At 40.0% G+C, this 21,585-nt stretch overlaps 1 protein-coding gene across 6 annotated transcripts in view; it reads right to left on the reverse strand.

Annotated features, from left to right (window-relative positions):
- Positions 1-21,585, reverse strand: part of LAMA2 (laminin subunit alpha 2) — a 368,416-nt gene that overhangs the window by 237,714 nt on the left and 109,117 nt on the right. For all 6 annotated transcript variants that reach the window (XM_057408938.1, XM_057408930.1, XM_057408924.1 and 3 more), the window contains exon 4: positions 9,640-9,882. In XM_057408938.1, the coding sequence (XP_057264921.1) occupies positions 9,640-9,882 (243 nt within the window). The remainder of the gene's footprint in view (positions 1-9,639; positions 9,883-21,585) is intronic.

Consider the following 21,585-nt stretch of genomic DNA (forward strand, 5'->3'; position numbering starts at 1 on the left):
TCAGCTATTGCTGAGCAATGCTTGCACAGTCAAGTCTTTTCTGCTTCTCACACTGCCCACCCCATAGTGGGTAGGGGTTTAGGAGAGGACACAGCCAGGACAGCTGACCCCAGCTGACCGAAGGGATATTCCTTACCGTATTACATTGTGCTCAGCAATAAAAGCTAGGAAGCGAGTTTGCCAGGGTTTTTAAATTGTTCTTTTAGAATTCTTCTTCCTTCAGAAGTTCCTCCAGCTCCTAAAATAAAGAAAAGCTCTAACATGGCAACTACATCTTTATGTCCCTCTGTAAGGAGCTCAAGCCACAGAATTCACCTGCTATGGATTTACTGTCCTTGGAGCTCCTACTACATCTCAATTGCTTACCAGCTTTATTATCCTGAAGCATTTGAAAAAGCTTCTCATTGTTTTTAAAGCCTTCAGTACAGTCATTTTCTTGGTATGGAAGGTCAGTATTTTGGTTCTTGTTCTTTCTTTTGCCTTGCGTTAATATGCAAAGTTCCTTCATGGAACAAGATGTTTTTATATGATATCTTTCAGTTTCTAATGCTACCTTTTTAGATACTCTAAGATTTATTATTTTTTTAGAACTAGCATGCACAAGCTTCTACAGATTTAGAAGAAAAGATAAAAATATATTTCCTCCTTTAGAGATCACTTTAGGTTTTTGACTGTCTTACCAGATTTTCTTACAAGCACATGAAACAGTGAGAATATTATTGCCACTTCACAGAACAATCTTTAAACAACAGTATTCTGAACTAACCTGTCTTGCACTCTTCTCACAACATTTTAAGTTGCTTCTCTTATTCTAAGTTCTCCAATTAGACTGCTTTTTGAAGAACATTTAAGGACGCTTAAAAAACAGATTCTACTTCATCATGACAGTTACAAAGACTGTGGGAAGCTAGCCACAGCTTATTTTTTCACTGTGATGTTTAGTATTGCCTTCACAGCCTTCATTAAGTAGTACTGCAGCAGTCCTTTTTCTACCCTTACTTAGGCATGAAATACCAATTTTGTCAGCCACAGCAGTGTTTGCTGATACAATTAGTCTACTTACCCAACTTGTCTCTATGCTTTCTTCATTCATGTGTTCTATAGTCTAGACCTTAATCAGAGTTTGTCCATTGGTATTACAGTGTCTCACTGACTAACTTTCCTTCTACTGATTTTCTGTGACACATACCATTTAAACTGAAAACTCCAGACAAATTAAGCTGTTTGATTTTGATTTTCTTTTACATAAAACTCCTTTGCACTGATATGAAATTTGGCCTCGGGCTGACCTATTCATATGTCCCTGCTTCAGTGAGATTGATCAAAATTATTTCTCCACAATAGCTCACTTGTATTGCAACAAATTCTGCCTTTAAAAACAATACTCACTTTTTGGCAATACATCTTTTCTTATTTAAGCATTAAAGAATGATTCATCTTAAACTTGGCACTTACTAGATTTGTCCCCGCCCCTGGTTTTAAATTACTTTATAACCTTTACTGCTTTTTCCTCTTTCACCTCTGCAACTCTCAGCTGCTTATCAGCCTTACCAGATCTGTAAGACCTTCTATGCCTCTGCCCAACAGACTCATTAAAAACAAGAATTAAGCTATTTTTCTCCCAGTAATTATCCGTGACTGTTAACAAGAACCCCCAAAAAAACCCAAAACCAAACCAAAAAAGGAAATAAGCAAACAAAAAAAACCACAAAAAATCAAAAAAAAACACAAAAAAAAACCCTTAGAAAGTTGTGCTAGAATTTTCTCATCTCAGAAAAAAAAACCACCACAGACAAAGTGCAACAGATAGCTAAAGTAAATAAATGTTTGTAGTTTTACCTCTTAGTGGAAAGTGCTTACAAGTAGTATTTCATTAAAGCAAAATTTTCTATGAAGTATTTCAGCTGAGTGGGCAAGTTCTTCAAGTATCACCCCCACACCCAAAACAACCAACTGCTGGGGATCTACAGTTTCCCTTAATCAAGCAGAAGAGAAAAAACTCACCAAGTTACCAAGTACCCAGTGTTCATGTTTTGCTGTCCAAAATCAGCTACCAGACCCAACAGGAAGACAGGTTTTGGTCAGTGTAAGTGAATACCAAGACTCCTAAGTGCCATTTTTCTTTGCAACACCAAGAGTATGTTGAGTAATAAACTACATTTACAGGCATGAGTCCTTCTTTTATGATTTGGAAAAACTACCACAGATCCATATAAATATCTGTAACATTCATCTCTTTTCAGTAAACGTGATCAATAAATGATGGATGCTAAGGAAAAAAAGTTAAATTATCTAATTAATTTGAAACTACAAACTGAAAGACTACTCTGTATAGTATGTACTTAATATATTGTAACTTTATTATTAAATATTATGATTCATACAATTAATCAGCTTTTCTTTTTTTTCCAGATATGGTAGAAATTACAACATGTATTTCTGCTGAGGGACAGAAGATATGCCAAGGTAGAAAAGCAGACTTACATCACCAAAAAACCCTATAATTCCAATTAATTAGAAACAGAGAGGATCAATCTACAAATAGGAATTGTACCAATTATGTATGTTGTGTCAATACTGCAGTCCATAAACTCCTTACTCCTATAAAACACGGTAGCACCTGTGTAATTTATTATTAGGAAAAAAGCCATCAGTCTTTAAGGAAATATGTTTCAATTTTGAGTACTTCCAAGAATTCTGCCCCTCTGTCCTCTTAGCATAGACAGTCTCAGACTCCTAGTGAAAAAGGGTTTAATCTGGCAGTGGGGAGAATGGACTTAAGAGTCTATTTTTAAGTCTCATTTTCTTCCCTTCCTTCTCTGTGAACCAAAGAGACTACAGTGAACAGGACAAGCACTATGGCACGAAGAGGAGAAAGCTATCAAGAATATACTGGGAAGTAGCAGAGTTCAATGCTCCTGGCATCTTTGGTCAGAGGCTATTTCAGCTAAGAGCAAATTACTGGGAGATGGGGAGATCCAAACTGAGCTGAGAGATGCAGCACAGAGACATGATTAAAAAGGGACACAGTACTAGCATTCAAATAGCATCCCAAGTGGACAGGATAGCAAAACATTACTTTTTCTTTACTACACACTTTGAACTTCCACCTGAATGAAGACTAATTAATATGTTCACAGAGACTACCCTTTATTACCACAGAAACACATTGCTACCATCACAAGAGGAGTAAGCATTTGAAGGAGCAGCACTGAGGCATCACCTTCATTGCAGCATCATTCTCACCACTACAGTAACAGTGACAGCAAAACTCATTTGTGGAAAAGAAAGAAGTCAGGTAGTTACTTAATTCCCACAATAATTCCCCTCCCTGAGAGTTCTCTGTTTCAGCCTTCCTGCCCTCTGCCATACAGTTAAGGGCTTGTTAATTTTCTTGTTAAGGGCTAGCATCAGTCTCAGAGAACCTTAGGCTCCATTCCTCACACAGACAGCTCTTGCCAAAGTCTTTCAGGCTCTAATTTTTTACCTTTGTGAACATGGAAATAATACTGTGCAGTTTACTAATCAACAGTTACTCATCTCAGAAATCCTTCATAATCATGGTGCATTAGCATTAATATCTTTCTGAAAATACTGTCCAATACTTTTCATTTAATGCTGGATATGGGTTAAAAAAAAAAAAAAAAAGAAGAAGCTGAATAGAGTAGCATAGAATAGAATGGAATAGACTATTTCAGTTGAAGGGTACCTATAACAATCACCTAGTGCAATGACCAATTAGGCCTGACCAATTCTGGGCCAACCAAAAGTTAAAGCATATTATTAAGGATATTGTCCAAATGACTCCTAAACACAGACAGGCTTGGGGCACTGACCATCTCTCTAGGAAGCTTGTTCAGTGTTTGACCCTCTCAGTAAAGAAATGCTTCCTAAAGTCCAGTCAAAACCTCCCTCAGTGCAGCTTTGAACCATCCCCACATATCCTACCACTGGATCCCAGGAAGAAGAGATCAGCACCTCCCCCTCCACTTCTCCTCTGGATGCATTCAAAGACCTTCACATCTTCCTTAAATTTTGAGGCCCAGAACTGCACACAGTATTCCAGGTGAGGCTACAGCAGTTGAATCTACTGCCTAACATTCTCTCCTGCTCAGGGAATCAATGTCTGAAATTCCCCCTTGGGAAATCTGCTAAGATGATCTCTCAGTACTACCCCCCCCCACTGTAAAGCCATGACTCCTTTCTCTGGGCTGAATTCTGAGATAGAACAAGGTTAAGGCTTCATGTCTTAACAAACACTCATAAAGGCTTGCACAAACATTACATGAGGCTATATGCTCTCAGAAGAAACTGAGAAAATATACAGAAGTTCATTTTAATACCTGGCATCATTCTGGCAGTGGAATCACATTAACGATATTTATACAGACATGTAAGGTATGACATACCTTCTGCACAACACAAATACTATTTTTGAAAAACAACTTTCTGTCAGATTCCTCTATGATGACACTAATGTGGACCAGGGAACCAATCGGCTATTCCAATTAAGATTTAATAAGGTGGGAATTAAGCACACACCCTTCCTCTTGGATTTTGTACTTTCAGAAAGCCTCACTGTAGAGAAACTCAGTGTTTCCCAGAATATGAGTTTTTACTGTTCTTGACTTCTTAGCAAAAGCAAGTGCATTCGTATCAGATTAATTAAATCTTTCTCCCACTGTCTTAACTGGATTTGACTTTCAATATCTGCTAGCACAGAGAATTATTTTATATTAAAGAAATAATTAATTTTTAGCTATTTTTTTCTCCTAGCTGGTACAAAATACTCTTAATCTATGTATGCTTGAAGAATGCTTTTTCTAAGCGTAACCTCCTATTTTATTTCCTATCAAACTACAGACCAGGTAAAATGTATCATTCTCTGTGAAAAGATACACATTGTCCTAACACGTTATCGTGATCAACTCATGCACCTGATGTCCAGAGAGTCCAGCTTTGAAACAACTGCAAGCAAGAGAGAAGATTCCTATATATCAAAACACAAACATTATACAGCTAGTTCAACCAGGTATTTGCTAAAAGAAATCTTTATATATCTTACAAGAAAATAAAAAACATAATTACAAAATTACAACATTGAAAGTTACTGTCTGGACCCTTACATCCACCTAGTCATCAAGGTAAAGAAGCTGTGGCACAAATTGTAGTCTAGCAGAAGAAGAAAGATTTCAATAAAAAAGATACAAACTAGATGTAAACATCAGAGACTTCTGTGTCAGGGAAATGAAATAAAAATCACTACCGTAACTCACTAATTTTCAGTTCTCAACCTAATGATCATCTGAGGAAATAAAGAAATACCCTTCTGATACGGTGTACACATGAAAATGTCACAAGATGGACATTCTTCTTCACCCAAAAATAGCAGCCTCATCCTGCTAGTTATCAATCCCTACATAAACAACTCTCTCAGTTAATGCCAAAGAAAATACCATTAAAGTAGGAAACATCAACTCAGTAAAAGTTATATGTTATATGTAATATATAAAAATATATAATGCATATATTATATAATAAATACGTATAATGTGTTATATATGCTATAATGAAACTTATTGATATACCTGATCTCTTTTAGTTCTTTTCTGTCTTGGGGACACTAAGACCGTGGAACTTGCTTTTTCATTTTGAAATAGTATTTTGAGAAACTTTAGCATTTACATTTATTGATGGCCTATCAGAAACATCAATGCTAAAAGTCTACCTTTGCCAGTGTGAGACAAAGACACCTACATCTCCCTACATATTTTTCAGGCATTACTGATCTTAGACAGCATGGAAACTGGAATGCTAACAATCTTTCTTCATTCAAGCCTTTTCAAGAAATTTTATTATTTGAGAATTTCTCCGTTTTGCTCACTCAGAAGCTGTCATTATGCAATTTTCCATTATTTCATGGAAATTATTTTATGCAAATTATTTTATGCAAATAATTCTTGGTCTACAGACAGACTGAGTGGATGTAAACTTGCGCTAGTTACACTGACACCCTCAGCAAGTTTGCCCATGACACCAAGCTGTGTGCTTCAGCTGATACACTGGAGGGAAGGAATGCCATCCAGAGGGACCTCGACACACTTGTGAGGTGGGCTGATGCCAACCTCATGAAGTTTAACCATGCCAAGTGCAAGGTCCTACACCTGGGTTGGAGCAATCCCAGGCACAGCTACAGGTTGGGCAAAGGAGATTCAGAGCAGCCCTGCAGAGAAGGACTTGGGGGTGCTGGTTGATGAGAAAAATAAATATGAGCCGGCTTCAGTGTGCGCTTGCAGCCCAGAAAGCCAACCGTATCCTGGGCTGCATCAAAAGGAGCGTGACCAGCAGGTCGAAGGAGGTGATCCTGCCCCTCTGCTCTGCTCTCGTGAGATCCCACTTGGAGTATTGTGTGCAATTCTGGTGTCCTCAACATAAGAAGGACATGGAACTGTTGGAACAAGTCCAGAGGAGGGCCACGAGGATGATCAGGGGACTGGAGCACTGGAGCACCTCTCATACAGAGACAGGCTGAGAAAGTTGGGGCTGTTCAGCCTGGAGAAGAGAAGGCTGTGTGGAGACCTCATAGCAGCCTTCCAGTATCTGAAGAGGAGCTAAAAGAATCCTGGAGAGGGACTCTTCACTAGGGACTGTAGTGACAGGACAAGGGGTACTGGGTTAAAACTTAAACAGGGGAAGTTTAGATCGGATATAAGGAAGAAGTTCTTTACTGTAAGGGTGTTGAGGCACTGGAATGGGCTGCCCAGGGAAGCTGTGAATGCTCCATCCCTGGTGGTGTTTAAGGCCAGGTTGGACAGAGCCTTGGGTGACATGGTTTAGTGTGAGGTATCCCTGCCCATGGCAGAGGTGTTGGAAGTAGGATGATCTTAAGATCCTTTCCCACCCTAACTATTCTATGATTCTATGATATTATTATATGCCCAAAATATTTTGTTTAGAATTAATATTTCCAGGAACACTCTAAACAATCAAGTCACTGACTAAAATGTTCATTGAAAATATATATTAAAAGAATATGTTCTGTTTTTTCTAAAATGACAAGTTTTAACTTCAGAAGCTACTGTAGATATAAATTCGGCTTTGGAACTGTCTTGCCAACCTATGCTCCTTCTACACTTCATCAGGTTTCCTAAGGGTACACCAGAATGATGTGCCTAAATAGCTCATAGGTTTTGAAGCAAAGAAAAAGTACTTCATGCCAGTTTCATAACTCTGTCAGTCTTACAAAACATCTGTATTATCTGATACATAGAACAAAAGTCCTACCCTGGAACAAAACCAAATTACACGCAGATGTAATTCCACTGAAAAAGACCAGGAGCCAGGTAAATACCACCTAGAACATAATTGTAACTAAATTTGGTATTGGTATGAATTGTATTGTTTTTCATGTTACATGTTTAATGAAATAAGAAAAGACAAATAACCTGGACTATTTCTGTGTTAATGCTACATATTTCATAATGCAGTCAATAGCTACTCAAGGCAGATGAAACTACTGTTTTAATTATGAAAAAAATATTGCTAGAAATGTAAGCTGATTAAATTCATGTGGAATGATACTCTTCCAGTCACTACGAAAGCTAAGCTTTAGGCATTTCATTTCAAGATGTTCTCTCTTTATTAGGAACATATCTCAGATTAACAACTGCCTGTGTGAGTTAAGATTAAATCATATGCCTCTCATAGAGTGTGCCTGTATCTAATAATTCCCCTTTTCCAAGTGGTATGGAATAGATGCGTTCCTCCATTCAAAGTCTTCTTCCTGTGTAAAGAAACTGTTTATGAGATGCTGGCCATTTACTGGGTTCAGGCCAGAACACCAACTACAGCACAGCAGGCCAAGTTAAAAATTTTAATTCCACACTTAAGATCAGGATTAAGTTCCACTCAGTTCATCAGGTCTTCAGCCACTGTTTCAAGTCACAGATATATATCAGCATGATGAATAAAAACCCTCTGCTGTTTAACTTGGCCAATGAAGAACAGAATGAGGCACTGGCTTAATCAAGAGGACAGTAAACTATGGGAACAAATATCTGTCTGCCAGAGAATTAAATAATCAAATAAATTGAACAATGCAAATTAAATTAATTATTGGAATAATTACTTTGGCATTGTATTTTCAGTGCAGATATCTTCTCCCCAGGAACAGCATAAAATTTCTTTGCAAGTGATGAACTGCTAAATCATGTTCATATCTCAAAAAGCACCCAGTTGGAAACAGTTTGAAAATAGTGCATATGTCTGCACTATTTCTTGTAATATCATTTTATATGCTTCTGCTAGGTTTTACAAGAACAAATACCCATTCAAATGATACAATTACAAAGTATTTGTGACACGTTTTCCTAGATGCGCAACTGATTTCATATCTGATAACTCATATGAGACTCCTTTAGATCCAGGCTCACATCTTTTTAAAGTGTACCAGCAGGATACTGGTGGTACACTTTTTTTTTAATTTGAAAAATAAAGCTTTGTTTTTATTTGAAAGTTGTATTTTTCTGCTTTTGCAGCTGGCATTGGAAATTTCCTGTGAACATGAACAAATCATACCTATCTAAATCCAGTAGTCAAAACCAATTGTATGAACAGTTTTTGCCTGTGAATGTTGCTTTGCATGTAGTCGAACAAAAGAGAGTTTGCACCTCTTCCTAAGGAGATACATTATTAAAAAAAGTGGAGCAGAAAATAAGAGAAGAATAAATACTGAGGCTAAAATTTCACAGAACGTCATTAGACATTAAAGAATCTGTAACTAAACACTTTGGATCTAGTGCACAATCAAGTTACATTATTTCCTTGAATTACCAAGTTGTGCGCAAAGCAAGTGATGGACAAAAAATTTGTAAAAGAAAAAAAAGTTATATATATATAGATATATAGATATATATATAGTTGTTGAATTTGGTACACTCGGCTTCCCCTCTCTTCATTTTAAGTGGCTGAAAATTTGCATTTTCAGCTATAGTTGCAAGTGATGAACTGCTAACTTATGCTCATTTGCCTTGTTCTTTCAACCACAAATCCTCATTCTCACCTACACCACATATTTTCTACACCCTCAGTTAAAACAACTAGTCCATGATTCATGTGCCTGAACTCATGAAATAGCAGAGGCCTCTGACAGGAGAGGAAAGAAAAGGCACACGTACAGGCAAAGCGTCAATTACAGGCTCTTAAATGTAGTAAGTTAAAGTCTGAATAAAATCATTACTATTTAATATTCTAGCATACACACAGGGACTGAAAATGTGACTCAAAAAGAAATCTTTAAATTATTTCACTTTGTCCATGATTTTTTTCCCAGTATTCTCACCTTTGTTCCCAAATGATATGGGAACATATTTCAAGCACTTAAAGTTGTCTGAAAGTACTAGTGTCTACTTCTACCTAATAACTCTTTTACCTCTTAGTTTACTTTGTAGAATATGTTTATTAGCGTGTACCTTGTATGCATTTATATGGGACCATGTAGGGTGAGATTTTAAAACTGCAAATAGACTACCTCCTCATTTCAACAATACCAAAACATTCTGTCTACTCAAGGCAGATACTTGACAATTAAGCAGTTTTTTTATTCCAGGTTATGGTACATGGAATAACATCTGACCTTACCTCTCCATTCTCCAGAGGATGGATTTTGGAATAATAAGAAGTGCAGATGACTTCATCATCTTTTATATAGGATGGTGTTCCAGGACGGGGATAAATGTTGTAACGTGTCAGGCACTCACTGTCTGTTATAGCATAATACTGCCATGGCTGATAGTCTACACCATCCAGTGAACGCTCTAATATCCAATTCCCAGGTCGAGGTGAGTTAGCTGCTTTCACAATAACATAAGCAATCTGAAAAATCTGAAAAACAGATGAATTGTTAAAATATATGTAAATACATAATTAAAAATTCCGTTTTCTTAATAGCTACCAAACTAAGAACTGTAAGTATGATAATGTTTGATTTTTTATTTTTTATACAAAATGCAATGTAGCCTCAGATTCCACTGACATTCTTTAACTACAGACTTCTCTGAAAAAGATTAGTTGCCAATAGAGACTTTGGAAATAGAATTAAAAAGCACTCCAAATTCCACATAACTTAGCAGGTAATTGCTAAGCTGCAGTTTCAGCCAAACGTTTGCAAAGTTTGTTTTCAAGTGTTTTCAATTTGTAGAAGTAGGTTTGTTTCTGTAAGTGTATTTATAGACATCCACTTTCTGCAATGTTTAAGAGTTTAACTGTTACAACTTTGTCACTGTTAAGAAAAACACTGGGTTTAGCTATTGAAAGGTAATCACATCATGTTGAAATCATTCTAGGAAACATCTTTATTTCAATCACATGACTTGGCACTGTGGCCATAAATAAGCTTTACAGGACAAAGACATATGAAATATCACCATAAACAGAATGGAAGCATGTAATCAATGCTCACTATGGTCCATTTCACCTGCCTATTCAATTGATTTATCAAGGTTTATTTCTGTTTACAGGCTTTCTGGAATGCAAGTCACAAACAATATACCTGCAATTGCAGAATGACATAAGTTTTTATTTTGGTTTGGTTTGGTTTTTTCAACCTAGTAACATATATGGGCTACAGAGGTAGAACTGAACCTAAGGAAAGAAAACAACTATTTCCACCAGAAAAAAAGAACACACAAAAAGAGTATTTTTAAGATGCAGTGCTGTGAGTCTGCACCTGAGGATGCCAGAGGGTATCATGGAGAGAACAGTGTTGATTTAATACTTAAAATTTTCTATATCAGGTAGTCATTGTAAAGAAGCTGCATGATTCAGACTTACTCCACACAAAATCTATTGTGAATACTTATCAATCACCAACACTGGTGAAATAAAATCCTACATTAACTGATGAAAGAAACAGTAAGAAAATTCAATTCTTTTTAATAAACACCACTGTTATTTAAAAATATAAATTATGTTAAGTGGTAGAGTACTGCACATACTACAGTACGCTTGATCATGGAGGCAAAGATAATGTTTATCTCCAATTATCATTCCTGCCTTCTGTGCAGATGCTGAGAATACAGTAAGATCCACAGTAGCTTCAGTCAGGAAGTCAAATCCCTAGCAATCAAAGTTTTTCAGTGGGAATAAGTGGGTGAGGCTGTATTTCTTTTGAACTAAAAAACATATGCATAACTGTGCATTCATGGAGGATTATCTCAAGTTATCAAGTTAATTTTCTTCAACAGCATAAAATAAAATCTCCAGAGACAGGGAGGAATCTGTGTTTCACCCCATTGTTTCAATGTGAAACATACAATCACTTGACCTGAGTTTCACAAATGCCATTTCTCACTTAAACTCGTTTACAGATATATTCCATTGTGGCCATAACTAACTGTAACTGTAACTATACAGGATCAGTGTCACCAATACTGTTTACAATACAGAGAGAAAACCACAGCATTAATATAGCTTTCCAAACTGTTCCCCTTCAATTAAGCTTTTTGAAATCACAGCAAATAGCTGGATTTACTATTTCCTAAGGGAGAGAATGAGCCACAGCTACATTTTAAGGAACTAGTTTATCACGAGGGTTTTTTTATACATTGTCCTTCGCATGAATAAAGAATCTACCGTACAATGTAAACTGGTTTTTACGTCAGCACGATCTAGTCAAACCACATAAACCCTTTTAGCTCCAGCCATTCAGAATAGATATTACACTCTAGAGTACTTCTAAATACTTTTTAAAAAGTAAATAATTTATGTAAGTGTTTTATCTTGAGTTCCCGTAATAAAGCTATCTCTTATGTGTTGACTCAATCAAAGTAAGGTCAAACACATTACTAGGGCTTCTGCTGTGGACAATCTGTACTTTAGGACACAGCTAACAATAAATTCATTATCTTACATTTTTCATATATAGTTTCCTTTGCAAAACTTCACAGAAGATTCAGTGTTAAATACTGCCAAAAACCCCATTTAGCTCTGCAAACATCTTTGATGCATTGGCTTTGTGAGGCCAAGAGGCATAATCAACAGGAAGTCTTCTTTTGTTTGCTTGCTTTCATATACTAGGCTGTGTGGGTGAGTGAAACTTTCTGCAGTGACTTTTCAAAGTAGACCCTAATTCAATGACATTTCCTGCACATTCTGCTGAAGATGTGTTTGAAGTTGCATTTCTTGCCTTCTGGGACAGTGCACTGTTTGACTGCAACTTAGTATATAGAATCATAGAAACATAGAATCATTAGGGTTGGAAAGGACCTTAAGATCATCTACTTCCAACCCCCCTGACATAGGCAGGGACACCTTACGCTAAATCATATCACCCAAGGCCTCGTCCAACCTGGACTTGAATGCTGCCAGGGATGGAGCATTCACAACTTCCCTGGGCAACCCATTCCAGTGCCTCACCACCCTAACAAGAAAGAATTTGCTTCTTATATCCAACCTAAACTTCCCCTGTTTAAGTTTTAACCCGTTACCCCTTATCCTTTCACTACAGTCTCTAATGAAGAGTCCTTCTCCAGCATCCCTATAGGCCCCCTTCAGATACTGGAAGGCTGCTATGAGGTCTCCACAGAGCCTTCTCTTCTACAGGCTGAACAGCCCCAAATTCCTCAGCCTGTCTTCATACAGGAGGTGCTCCAGTCCCCTGATCATCCTCGTGGCCCTCCTCTGGACTTGTTCCAACAGTTCCATGTCCTTCTTATGTTGAGGACACCAGAACTGCACACAATACTCAAGCTGATGTCTCACAAGAGCAGAGCAGAGGGGCAGGATCACCTCCTTCGACTTGCTGGTCACGCTCCTTTTGATGCAGCCCAGGATACGGTTGGCTTTCTGGGCTGCAAGCGCACACTGCCAGCTCATGTTCATTTTCTCATCAATCAACACCCCCAAGTCCTTCTCCGCAGGGCTGCTCTGAATCTCTTCTCTGCCCAACCTGTAGCTGTGCCTGGGATTGCTCCAACGCAGGTGTAGGACCTTGCACTTGGCATGGTTAAACTTCATGAGGTTGGCATCAGCCCACCTCACAAGCGTGTCGAGGTCCCTCTGGATGGCATTCCTTCCCTCCAGCGTATCAACCGAACCACACAGCTTGGTGTCATCGGCAAACTTGCTGAGGGCGCACTCAATCCCACTGTCCATGTCAGCGACAAAGATGTTGAACAAGACCGGTCCCAACACCGATCCCTAAGAAATGCCAGTCGTTACTGGTCTCCAGCCGGACATTGAGTCATTGACCACAACTCTTTGTGTCCGGCCATCCAGCCAGTTCTTTATCCACCGAGTGGTCCATCCATCAAATTGATGTCTCTCCAATTTAAAGACAAGGATGTCGTGTGGGACAGTGTAGAATGCTTTACACAACTCCAGGGAGATGACATCAACTGCTCTACCCCTGTCCATCAGTTCAGTAGCCCCATCAGAGAAGGCCACCGAATTGGTCAGGCAGGATTTCCCCTTAGTGAAGCCATGCTGGCTGTCACCAAGCACCTTGTTGTTTTTCATGTGCCTTAGCATGCCTTCCAGGAGAATCTGCTCCAAGATTTTGCCAGGCACAGAGGTGAGACTGACTGGTCTGTAATTCCCCGGGTCATCCATTTTCTCTTTCTTGAAAATGGGGGTTATATTTCCCTTTTCCCAGTCATCAGGAACTTCACCTGACTGCCATGATTTCTCAAATATGATGGACAGCGGCTTCGCAACTTCATTTGCCAGCTCCTTCAGGACCCGTGGGTGGATTTCATCAAGACCCATGGACTTGTGCATGTTCAGATTTTTAAGATGGTCTCAGACCAGTTCCTCTCCTACAGTGGGTGCAAGGTCTTCATTCTCACAGTCCCTGCATCTGCCTTCCAAGACTTGGGTGGTTTGGTCAGAGCCTTTGCCAGTGAAGACCGAGGCAAGAAGTCATTCAGAACCTCAGCCTTCTCCAAATCCTGTGTAGCCAGTTCTCTCGAGAGCTTCCTGAGGGGGCCTACATTCTCCCTAGTCTGTCTTTTATTTGCTATGTACCTGTAGAATCCCTTCCTGTTATCTTTAATACCTCTAGCTAAGTTTAATTCTAACTGAGCCTTAGCTTTCCTAACCTGGTCCCTAGCTTCCCAGACAACATCCCTGTACTCTTCCCATGCCACCTGTCCCTGCTTCCCCTTATTATAAGCCTCTTTATTCAATTGAATTTTCCTCAGGAGCTCCTTATCCATCCAAGCAGGTCTCCTGGCCCTCGTGCTGCACTTCCTTCTGGTTGGGATGCGACACTCCTGAGCTTGCAGCAGGTGATCCTTCGATATCAACCAACAGTCTTGGGCCCCGCTGCCCTCTAGGGCTGTATCCCATGGAACCTTCCAAAGCGGGCTCCTGAAGAGGCCAAAGTCTGCTCTTTTGAAGTCCAGGGCAGTGAGCTTGCTGCACGCTCTTCTCACTGTCCTGAGGATCTCAAATTCGACCATCTCATGATCGCTGCATCCAAGGCTGCCCTGGAGCATCACATTTCCAATGAGCCCTTCCCTGTTGGTGAGCATGAGGTCAAGCACGGCACCTCTCCTTGTCGGCTCCTCTACTACTAGCAGAAGGAAGTTGTCTTCCACACAACCGAGGAACCTCCTGGATTGCTTGTGCCGGGCCGTACCGTCCTTCCAACAGATGTCAGGGTGGTTGAAGTCACCCATAAGAACAAGGGCCTGCGAGCGTGAGGCTTTTCCTATCTGTCTATGGAGTGCTTCATCCACAGGTTCTCCTTGATCAGGCGGTCTGTAACAATTCCCCACAGTAATGTCTCCCATAGCTGTTCTCCCTTAAACCCTGACCCACAAACTCTCTGTTGACTGCTCACCTGTCCCCAGAGTTCCATACTCTGCAGCCTATCCCTAACATAAAGGGCAACTCCCCCTCCCCACCTGCCAGGCCTGTCCTTCCTAAAGAGCCTGTAACCTTCCATTCCAACACTCCAGTCGTAGGAGCCATCCCACCATGTTTCTGTGATGCCCATTATATCATACCCCCATAGATGTGCACATATCTCTAATTCCTCTTGTTTGTTCCCCATGCTACGGGCATTTGTATAGAGGCATCTGAGCTGAGTTCGAACTGAAGCCGGCTTATTGGCTGGAGCAGCTGGGATATCTCTACAGTGCTTCAAGCATCTATTACAGGTTCTGGCAACTGACTGGGTGTGTTGCAATGGAATGATGCCCCCCTCCCCCAACACATCTAGTTTAAAGCCTCCTTGACCAGTCTGGCAAGCCTCCTACCAAAACTGCTCTTCCCCTTAGACCAGTTCCACCAGCCCCCACTAGACCTGGCCTACAAGCTTGGGTCCCGTGTTCAAGACACCCAAACCCCTGACTATGACAGCACCCTTTTAACCATTTATTAACCTGGCTAATCCTCCTAGCTTTTTTTACATCCTTCCCTGTACCCTGGAGAATTGATGAAAAGACTATCTGAGCTCCAGAGCCCCTAACCACCTCCCCCAGAGCTCTGTAGTCCTTTTTTATGTTCCCCAGGTGACTACTATCTATATCCCTAGCACCACATGTATTATTAGAAGCGGGTAATAGTCCATGGGACTTACTAGAGCAGGCAGCCTTTCTGCCACATCCCTGATCTGTGCCCCCGGTAGGCAACACACCTCCCTTGAGACGGGATCTGGCCGACAGACGAGTGCTTCTGTCCCTTTCAGTGTAGAGTCCCCTACTACTACGACCCACCGCTTTTTCCTAGCAGCACCAGTAGAGATCTTCTTTACCAGGGCATCAGCCGGCTGTTTCTGGCTCGAGTGCATTTCCTCATTAGCCCCCTGCAGGACAGCAAAGCGGTTCTGTGTGGGGACAGGGGATTTAGGGGGAAGCCCCTTGCTTTTGGTTGCCCTTTTCCTTCTTTTCTTCATCACTAATTCCCAGCTTCCCAGGTTAACAGCCTCCTTCTTTCCTTCATGAGGCAGAGGTGAAGCTCGAGGCCCCTGCACAGTTTGGGCCAGGAGCAAGCGTTCCTGCTTCCTCTCAGCTTCCCTGACATCTCGCAGTCTATTAACAGCATCCTGCAGCTCAGCCACCTGCTGCAGGACCTCCACCAGGGAGCACCGACTGCACCCCTGCCCATTGTGCACCCTCCCCTCACGGGACCAGTGCAGGCACTTTCTGCACCCTGAGCTCTGCACTGCAGCCTCCCCTCTCCTCGGCTCTGTCTGGGTGCCTACGCTGGCCACCGCCGGGGCAGCCAGAGCAGAGCTCCCGGACCGGGCCCTGCTCATACGGCGGGTGCTCACCTGCCCACGCAAACTGCCTCGCTGCGCTCCCTAGGGCAGGTTTTTACCCAGTCAGGGCTGGTGCCGCTGCTCCTGGCTCGGCCCCGTGTGAGTCAGCTACTCGCTCTCGTCAGCTGAGCTGTCGGCTCCTGGACAGGTCCTGTCGAGGACTTGAGGCTCTCTCGGTGGCTCTTGTCGCTCTGAGCTGAGGCTCCTGGACGCTGATCTACCCCCGGCTCCGGTGTTGAAGGGGTCCTCTCTCGAGCTACTCACCTCAGCAATTGAATATACTTTTCCTTTGATTATTTTTAGCACACTTTGTAAATGAAACTGTACCAGAATTTTCTTTAAAAATCAGCAGGGAGGAAACGCCATATTGCAGGTCATAAGAGGGTAAACGTTATTCTGCTCAATCTGAACTTGTCAAGGAAAAAAGCTTGTTAACACAAATAAAAGAATACACATGAAGAGCTTTACAGTTTTCTGCCTGATCCAGGCTACTACTACTGTTTCAGCCTATGAGGGTTCCTGTAGTGGCTTCTCCAAAAGTAGTGAGTTATCTGCAGCCCACTGCCATATGAAACACTCTGTTTTTCTCTTTCAAGTTTCTATTAGAGAGTGGAACTGAAAGACTGCTTTGTATAAAACAAAACTATTTCCTGGGCAGAGAAACTAAATTCCAGAATTTTTATATGTAGGTAGGCAGTTAATGCTAATTGCAGTCAAGGGAAGATGACCAAGCACATCCATCAAAAACATGACCTGACTGATATTATTTCTGATCTTTCTCACTAAGTGTAATGTACAGCTAAGTTTCGCTGTATTTGTTTTCACAATCAAAAAAGGCGAACCTGCTCAGCTTTGTGGAGCCAAGTTTCCTAGCAAATTTTAACACTGAGCTTCTGTCACCACAGGGAACAGCATGATGGAGCATGCCTGGTTTACTTTTCAAATAGCTGACACATGTCAGTTGATGTACTAATTGTACATTCTTAGAATACATCTGGTTTTGTACAAGTCCCATAGAATGTAATCTGGAAACCGACGTTTGCTGATACACATGTGAAAACAGAGCAATATCAAGCTGCCTAGTAGCATGTAATAAATAGACCATTAACACAGCTGCCAAAGTGCAGCTGGCTCTTTTTTTCTACTTGCTCTGCTCATGTGACTGTAGTGTAATTATGGGAGTGGGAGGGAAATAGTCTAAATAGTCCTTTAAGCCTTTCCCAAATTATAGACAACATAATCCTCAAGATGAAAAACAAAATGAGTCTTGGGTCTCATTTTCACTGGTAATTGTCTCAGCAGTGCGATCTGCAAAGCTCATATTGTGAGAAATGGTTCCATAAGTTATAGCACTCTATATCCTTACAAATGCCTCATAAGACACAGAAAAGTGCATCCTAGTACACAGGATAATATGCTACACTAATATTATTCAGATAGAGCTGAAGTGAATCATTAATCTGCATAGGGTTAGCTAGTGAAGCAGGAAATCTCATTGTGTCTGACTCCCACCTGTGCTTCTATTTAAAAAATAAATCCTCCAGTTAAAAACCATTCATGGAAGTCAGAATATCATCAAAGGAAAAGTACAGTACCATGCAAGTCTACAGAAATATTTAAATTTCTTTTTTTTTCAGCAGAAGAATGTAATAACTTTAATGGAGGCTTCTATCAGCAAACTGTGTATCTACTTATTTTCCATAATTATATTACGTTGTTATTTCTCCAGTTCAGTGGTCAAGTAAAATGGCATTCTTTTATTGAGAAGAGTTCAGAATCTGGAAAAAAATGTTTGTTTTCTTACAGGCTGGCATAAATACTGTTAAAACTTGTGGTCTTAAACATACCATAGATTTATTTAACCACTCATTTAAAAGTGCTGTTGGGGACCACACAGAAGTGCAGATACCTCTTGTCCCAGTGTGAAATCCATTTGGAAGAGTCAACTGGGAAAGCTATCTCAGGACACCTTGCAGGCTAACAAGGGTTACTGGCTACAGGAGTGTATAGCTCATTAGGAGAAATAGAAAAAAGAACATTTTTAGACTATGTAAACTTTATTATGTCAAGTGTTAGGGGGATTGTGTAAATGGATGACAGTTACTGTGGAACATTAAGGGGAGGGAGTAAGAGTGGGGAAATAGATTAAGGTGACTCATGGAGGAACAAGTATAAGATATAGAAAAAAGGAGATGAAAGGAACCAGTTGACTGTCCTGATTTTGATCATTGAATTTTGTCCTATTTTCTCATTAAATTCTGTTTCTATCTTCAGTTTAGGTGTGCTCCCTCTATGAGTGGGTATGAGTGAACAAGAGCTCACTTCAACCTTAATTAGCCAGCAGGTAGAAGAGGTCTGAGTACCAACAGTTAGAGTAAGGCTGCAAGTCTCCAAGGCTCTGCTGTTTGGGTGCCAGCAACTGGGGACACCAATGAGATCTGAGACCAGTCAGTGGGTAGATTATCTAGGGCCAGCTACAGAAGTGTTTTATGTTGTGTATGTATCCATAGATGCACATATACACACATGCCCCTAGGAGACTTTAATCCTCATCTGGAGAGGAAGAACACGGTGAGGTTTCTGCTGTTTGTGTTCACATGAGTGCTGATAGGGCACTGTGGTCTATTTATTTTGCTCACTCTCTCAGAAATATAAATTCTGTTTTGCTACAGTCTAAATGTGAAGGCAGAACCACAACAGCCTTGCATCCATCAGGCTACCAGATGCAATATCTTCTAGTACCCAGGATGACCAACAATCAGGAATCATAGATCTAAACAAATTCTCAACGCAAAACAGTGTTCCTCAATCATTAACTTCTATCTTTACACTCATGCATAAAAACAACTGGCATATGTCCAGGACATCATGCATCTCAAATTCCAGTATCACATTTTCACTATTTTCTTTTTGGAATAGCCTCTCCAACAGGCTTCAGACATGAAACAGACCGAATCCAACTATTTCTGCTTATGAGCTAAAGCAGAGGTTTTGTGAGTTTGAGAAACAGCTCCTCATTTCTCAGAGGCTGATATAAATTCCTTATGATTCTGTGTGCTTAGGTTTATTTCAATTCACATACACTGTTACGGATTATTACTTTTGTCTAGTATATATGAAAGACAGAAGACAGGTTTGATGCAAACATTTTCAAACAACTGGCTATTTAAGAACAACTAACCTTCCCATTTTATTCTAACATCCAACTCAGACAGAGAAAAAGCCTGATTTAGAAGTGGAGTGGCTCTCCAGATCCCTCAAATGACCCTCCAGCACATACCTATCGATTGCTGTCCTGAGACAGTGGCCACGGTTTCAAACATTCTCCTCACAGTCAGAAATTCTGTAATTGAAAATGATGGCATGGAGGAAAAAAAGTAAATTTGCTTAGCAGGATTCAGCTAATATCAATTTAGAGAGCTGAACAGCTCCCTGCCATGCCTTCTAATGACAATATCTCCCCTATTCATTTAAGCTGCTTCCAACTGAAATGCTGCTACCAGATAGGGAATTTGGGTTGAAACTTGCACATACTTGATTCCAACAGAGTTTTTTTCCATAGCGTTGCAAATAATTCTGCTTACTAGACAGCAGGTCATCGTTTGTCCCGGAAAAACTGTAGCTATGAATGTCATGCAAAATAAGATGTCCACAGCATTTGGTGGGTAAAACTGCAAAAGACTTTTCCACAGCAAACTTTGAAAAGCTCTAAGGTTAGTATCTCCAAATGAAGCCATGTTTCAGTTAGAAATCTTCTATCTTTCCTAATTAGACAAAAAATCACTCATATAAAATACTCCATCCAATTCTGTTAATATCTACAGCACATGCGTTTAAAAAAAAATTTAAAATACCTCAACATAGAACAAGGTCAGCTTTCTCCCTCCCCTGTATATAACTGCTGGAGAGGCTGAAGTTTCTTTAAGAATATTTTTATCTCCTTGAGAAAAATAAATCCTTTATTAATACCTCTCAACTTTTGCTCATGCTATAAGTAAAAGATGATTATAACTTGTGCCATTTAGAAAAAAAAAGTCTATTGTAAGAGTGCACTTTATAAAATTCGCAAGTTGTCCAGCTGCTGAATATCTAGGTTACATTAAGCCAAATGTAGGGAGTCAGTACCTGTAAAGTTTCTGGCAATGTCAACTTTGTACTTTGTAATTTTCTCTGCTGGTTTTCTCCCACTGTTCAGTTGTTTGTGCAGGCCTCAAAAATAGCTGCCTTCTGTTGACCATTTTTGCGGCTCATCATTGGCTTAGCGTACACCAAAATTGAGGGCTTAAGGTAGTAATTTCTTTTCACAGTGCTTTCAAATAATAGCAGAAAGCAATTCCTTTTATCTTTATTTCCTAAGGCTCATCACTTCTTTCCATTAAGAGGGAGTATAGCAAGGAAAGGAAAACTGAAGGAAATGCCGATATGCAAACATTTCTTCTTCAAACCTAGCCAACAGAAGAACAGAAAAGGTGGTTCTTCTATTTTGGTGCTAAAACATCCCTAATTTTTTCTTGATTCCTTGATCCAAGAACTGATGCTCAGCTAGGGTCTTGTAGTGTTGAGAGCAGATAGGGCAATGTGTTCTCATTTGCTTCAATGAGGTTTCAATGCAGCATCCTCTCACAATCTGCACAGAGGACCTATCTGTTAATCTAGTTTAAGAAGAAAAGTACTATCAATCACAGCCATATTTTTTAACTCCATCTATAAGTTCTACAATGCACAAACCTTGAAACCTAAACATTTAAAAACTATTCTCAATCTCCTCACCTATTACAGACTCATACCAAGTCTTTACATTTTAATTCCACAATGAGAATATTAATTTGAACATAGATAAAACTATTTATTCAGATGCAGATTCTTATGCATTATTCCAGTATTTCCTAGAGAACACTTATTTGTCTTATAGAATCATAGAGTGGTTTGGGTTGCAGGGGCCTCTGAAGATCTAGTCCAACCCTGCTGCCTTAAGCAGGGACATCCTGCACTAGAAGCTGACTGCTTGGTAGTTCCCAGGGTGCTCTTTATTAGCCTTTTAAAAATAGGTGTGATATTCCCTTTTCTCAAATCACTGACTGCCATGGCTTTTCAAATACGATGGAGAGTGGGTTAACAGCTATAACCAGCCAAAACCCTCAGGACCCTGGGATGTATCTCATCAAAGTTATTCAGATTTCCTTTTTGTGTAACAGCTAAAAATTAGTGCAGCACGGTCATGTTGCACTGATTTTATCAATGTGAAATTAAAGATCTTTTTCAATGCTATGGTTTCTGACTTTAGCGCAGAGTGCTTTATACTATATAAATATATACTTGTT

Source organism: Pezoporus wallicus, unplaced genomic scaffold (assembly GCF_028554395.1).
Source record: "Pezoporus wallicus isolate ANWC-B61680 ecotype Strahan unplaced genomic scaffold, APGP_CSIRO_Pwel_v1 contig_3817, whole genome shotgun sequence".
NCBI lineage: Eukaryota > Metazoa > Chordata > Aves > Psittaciformes > Psittacidae > Pezoporus > Pezoporus wallicus.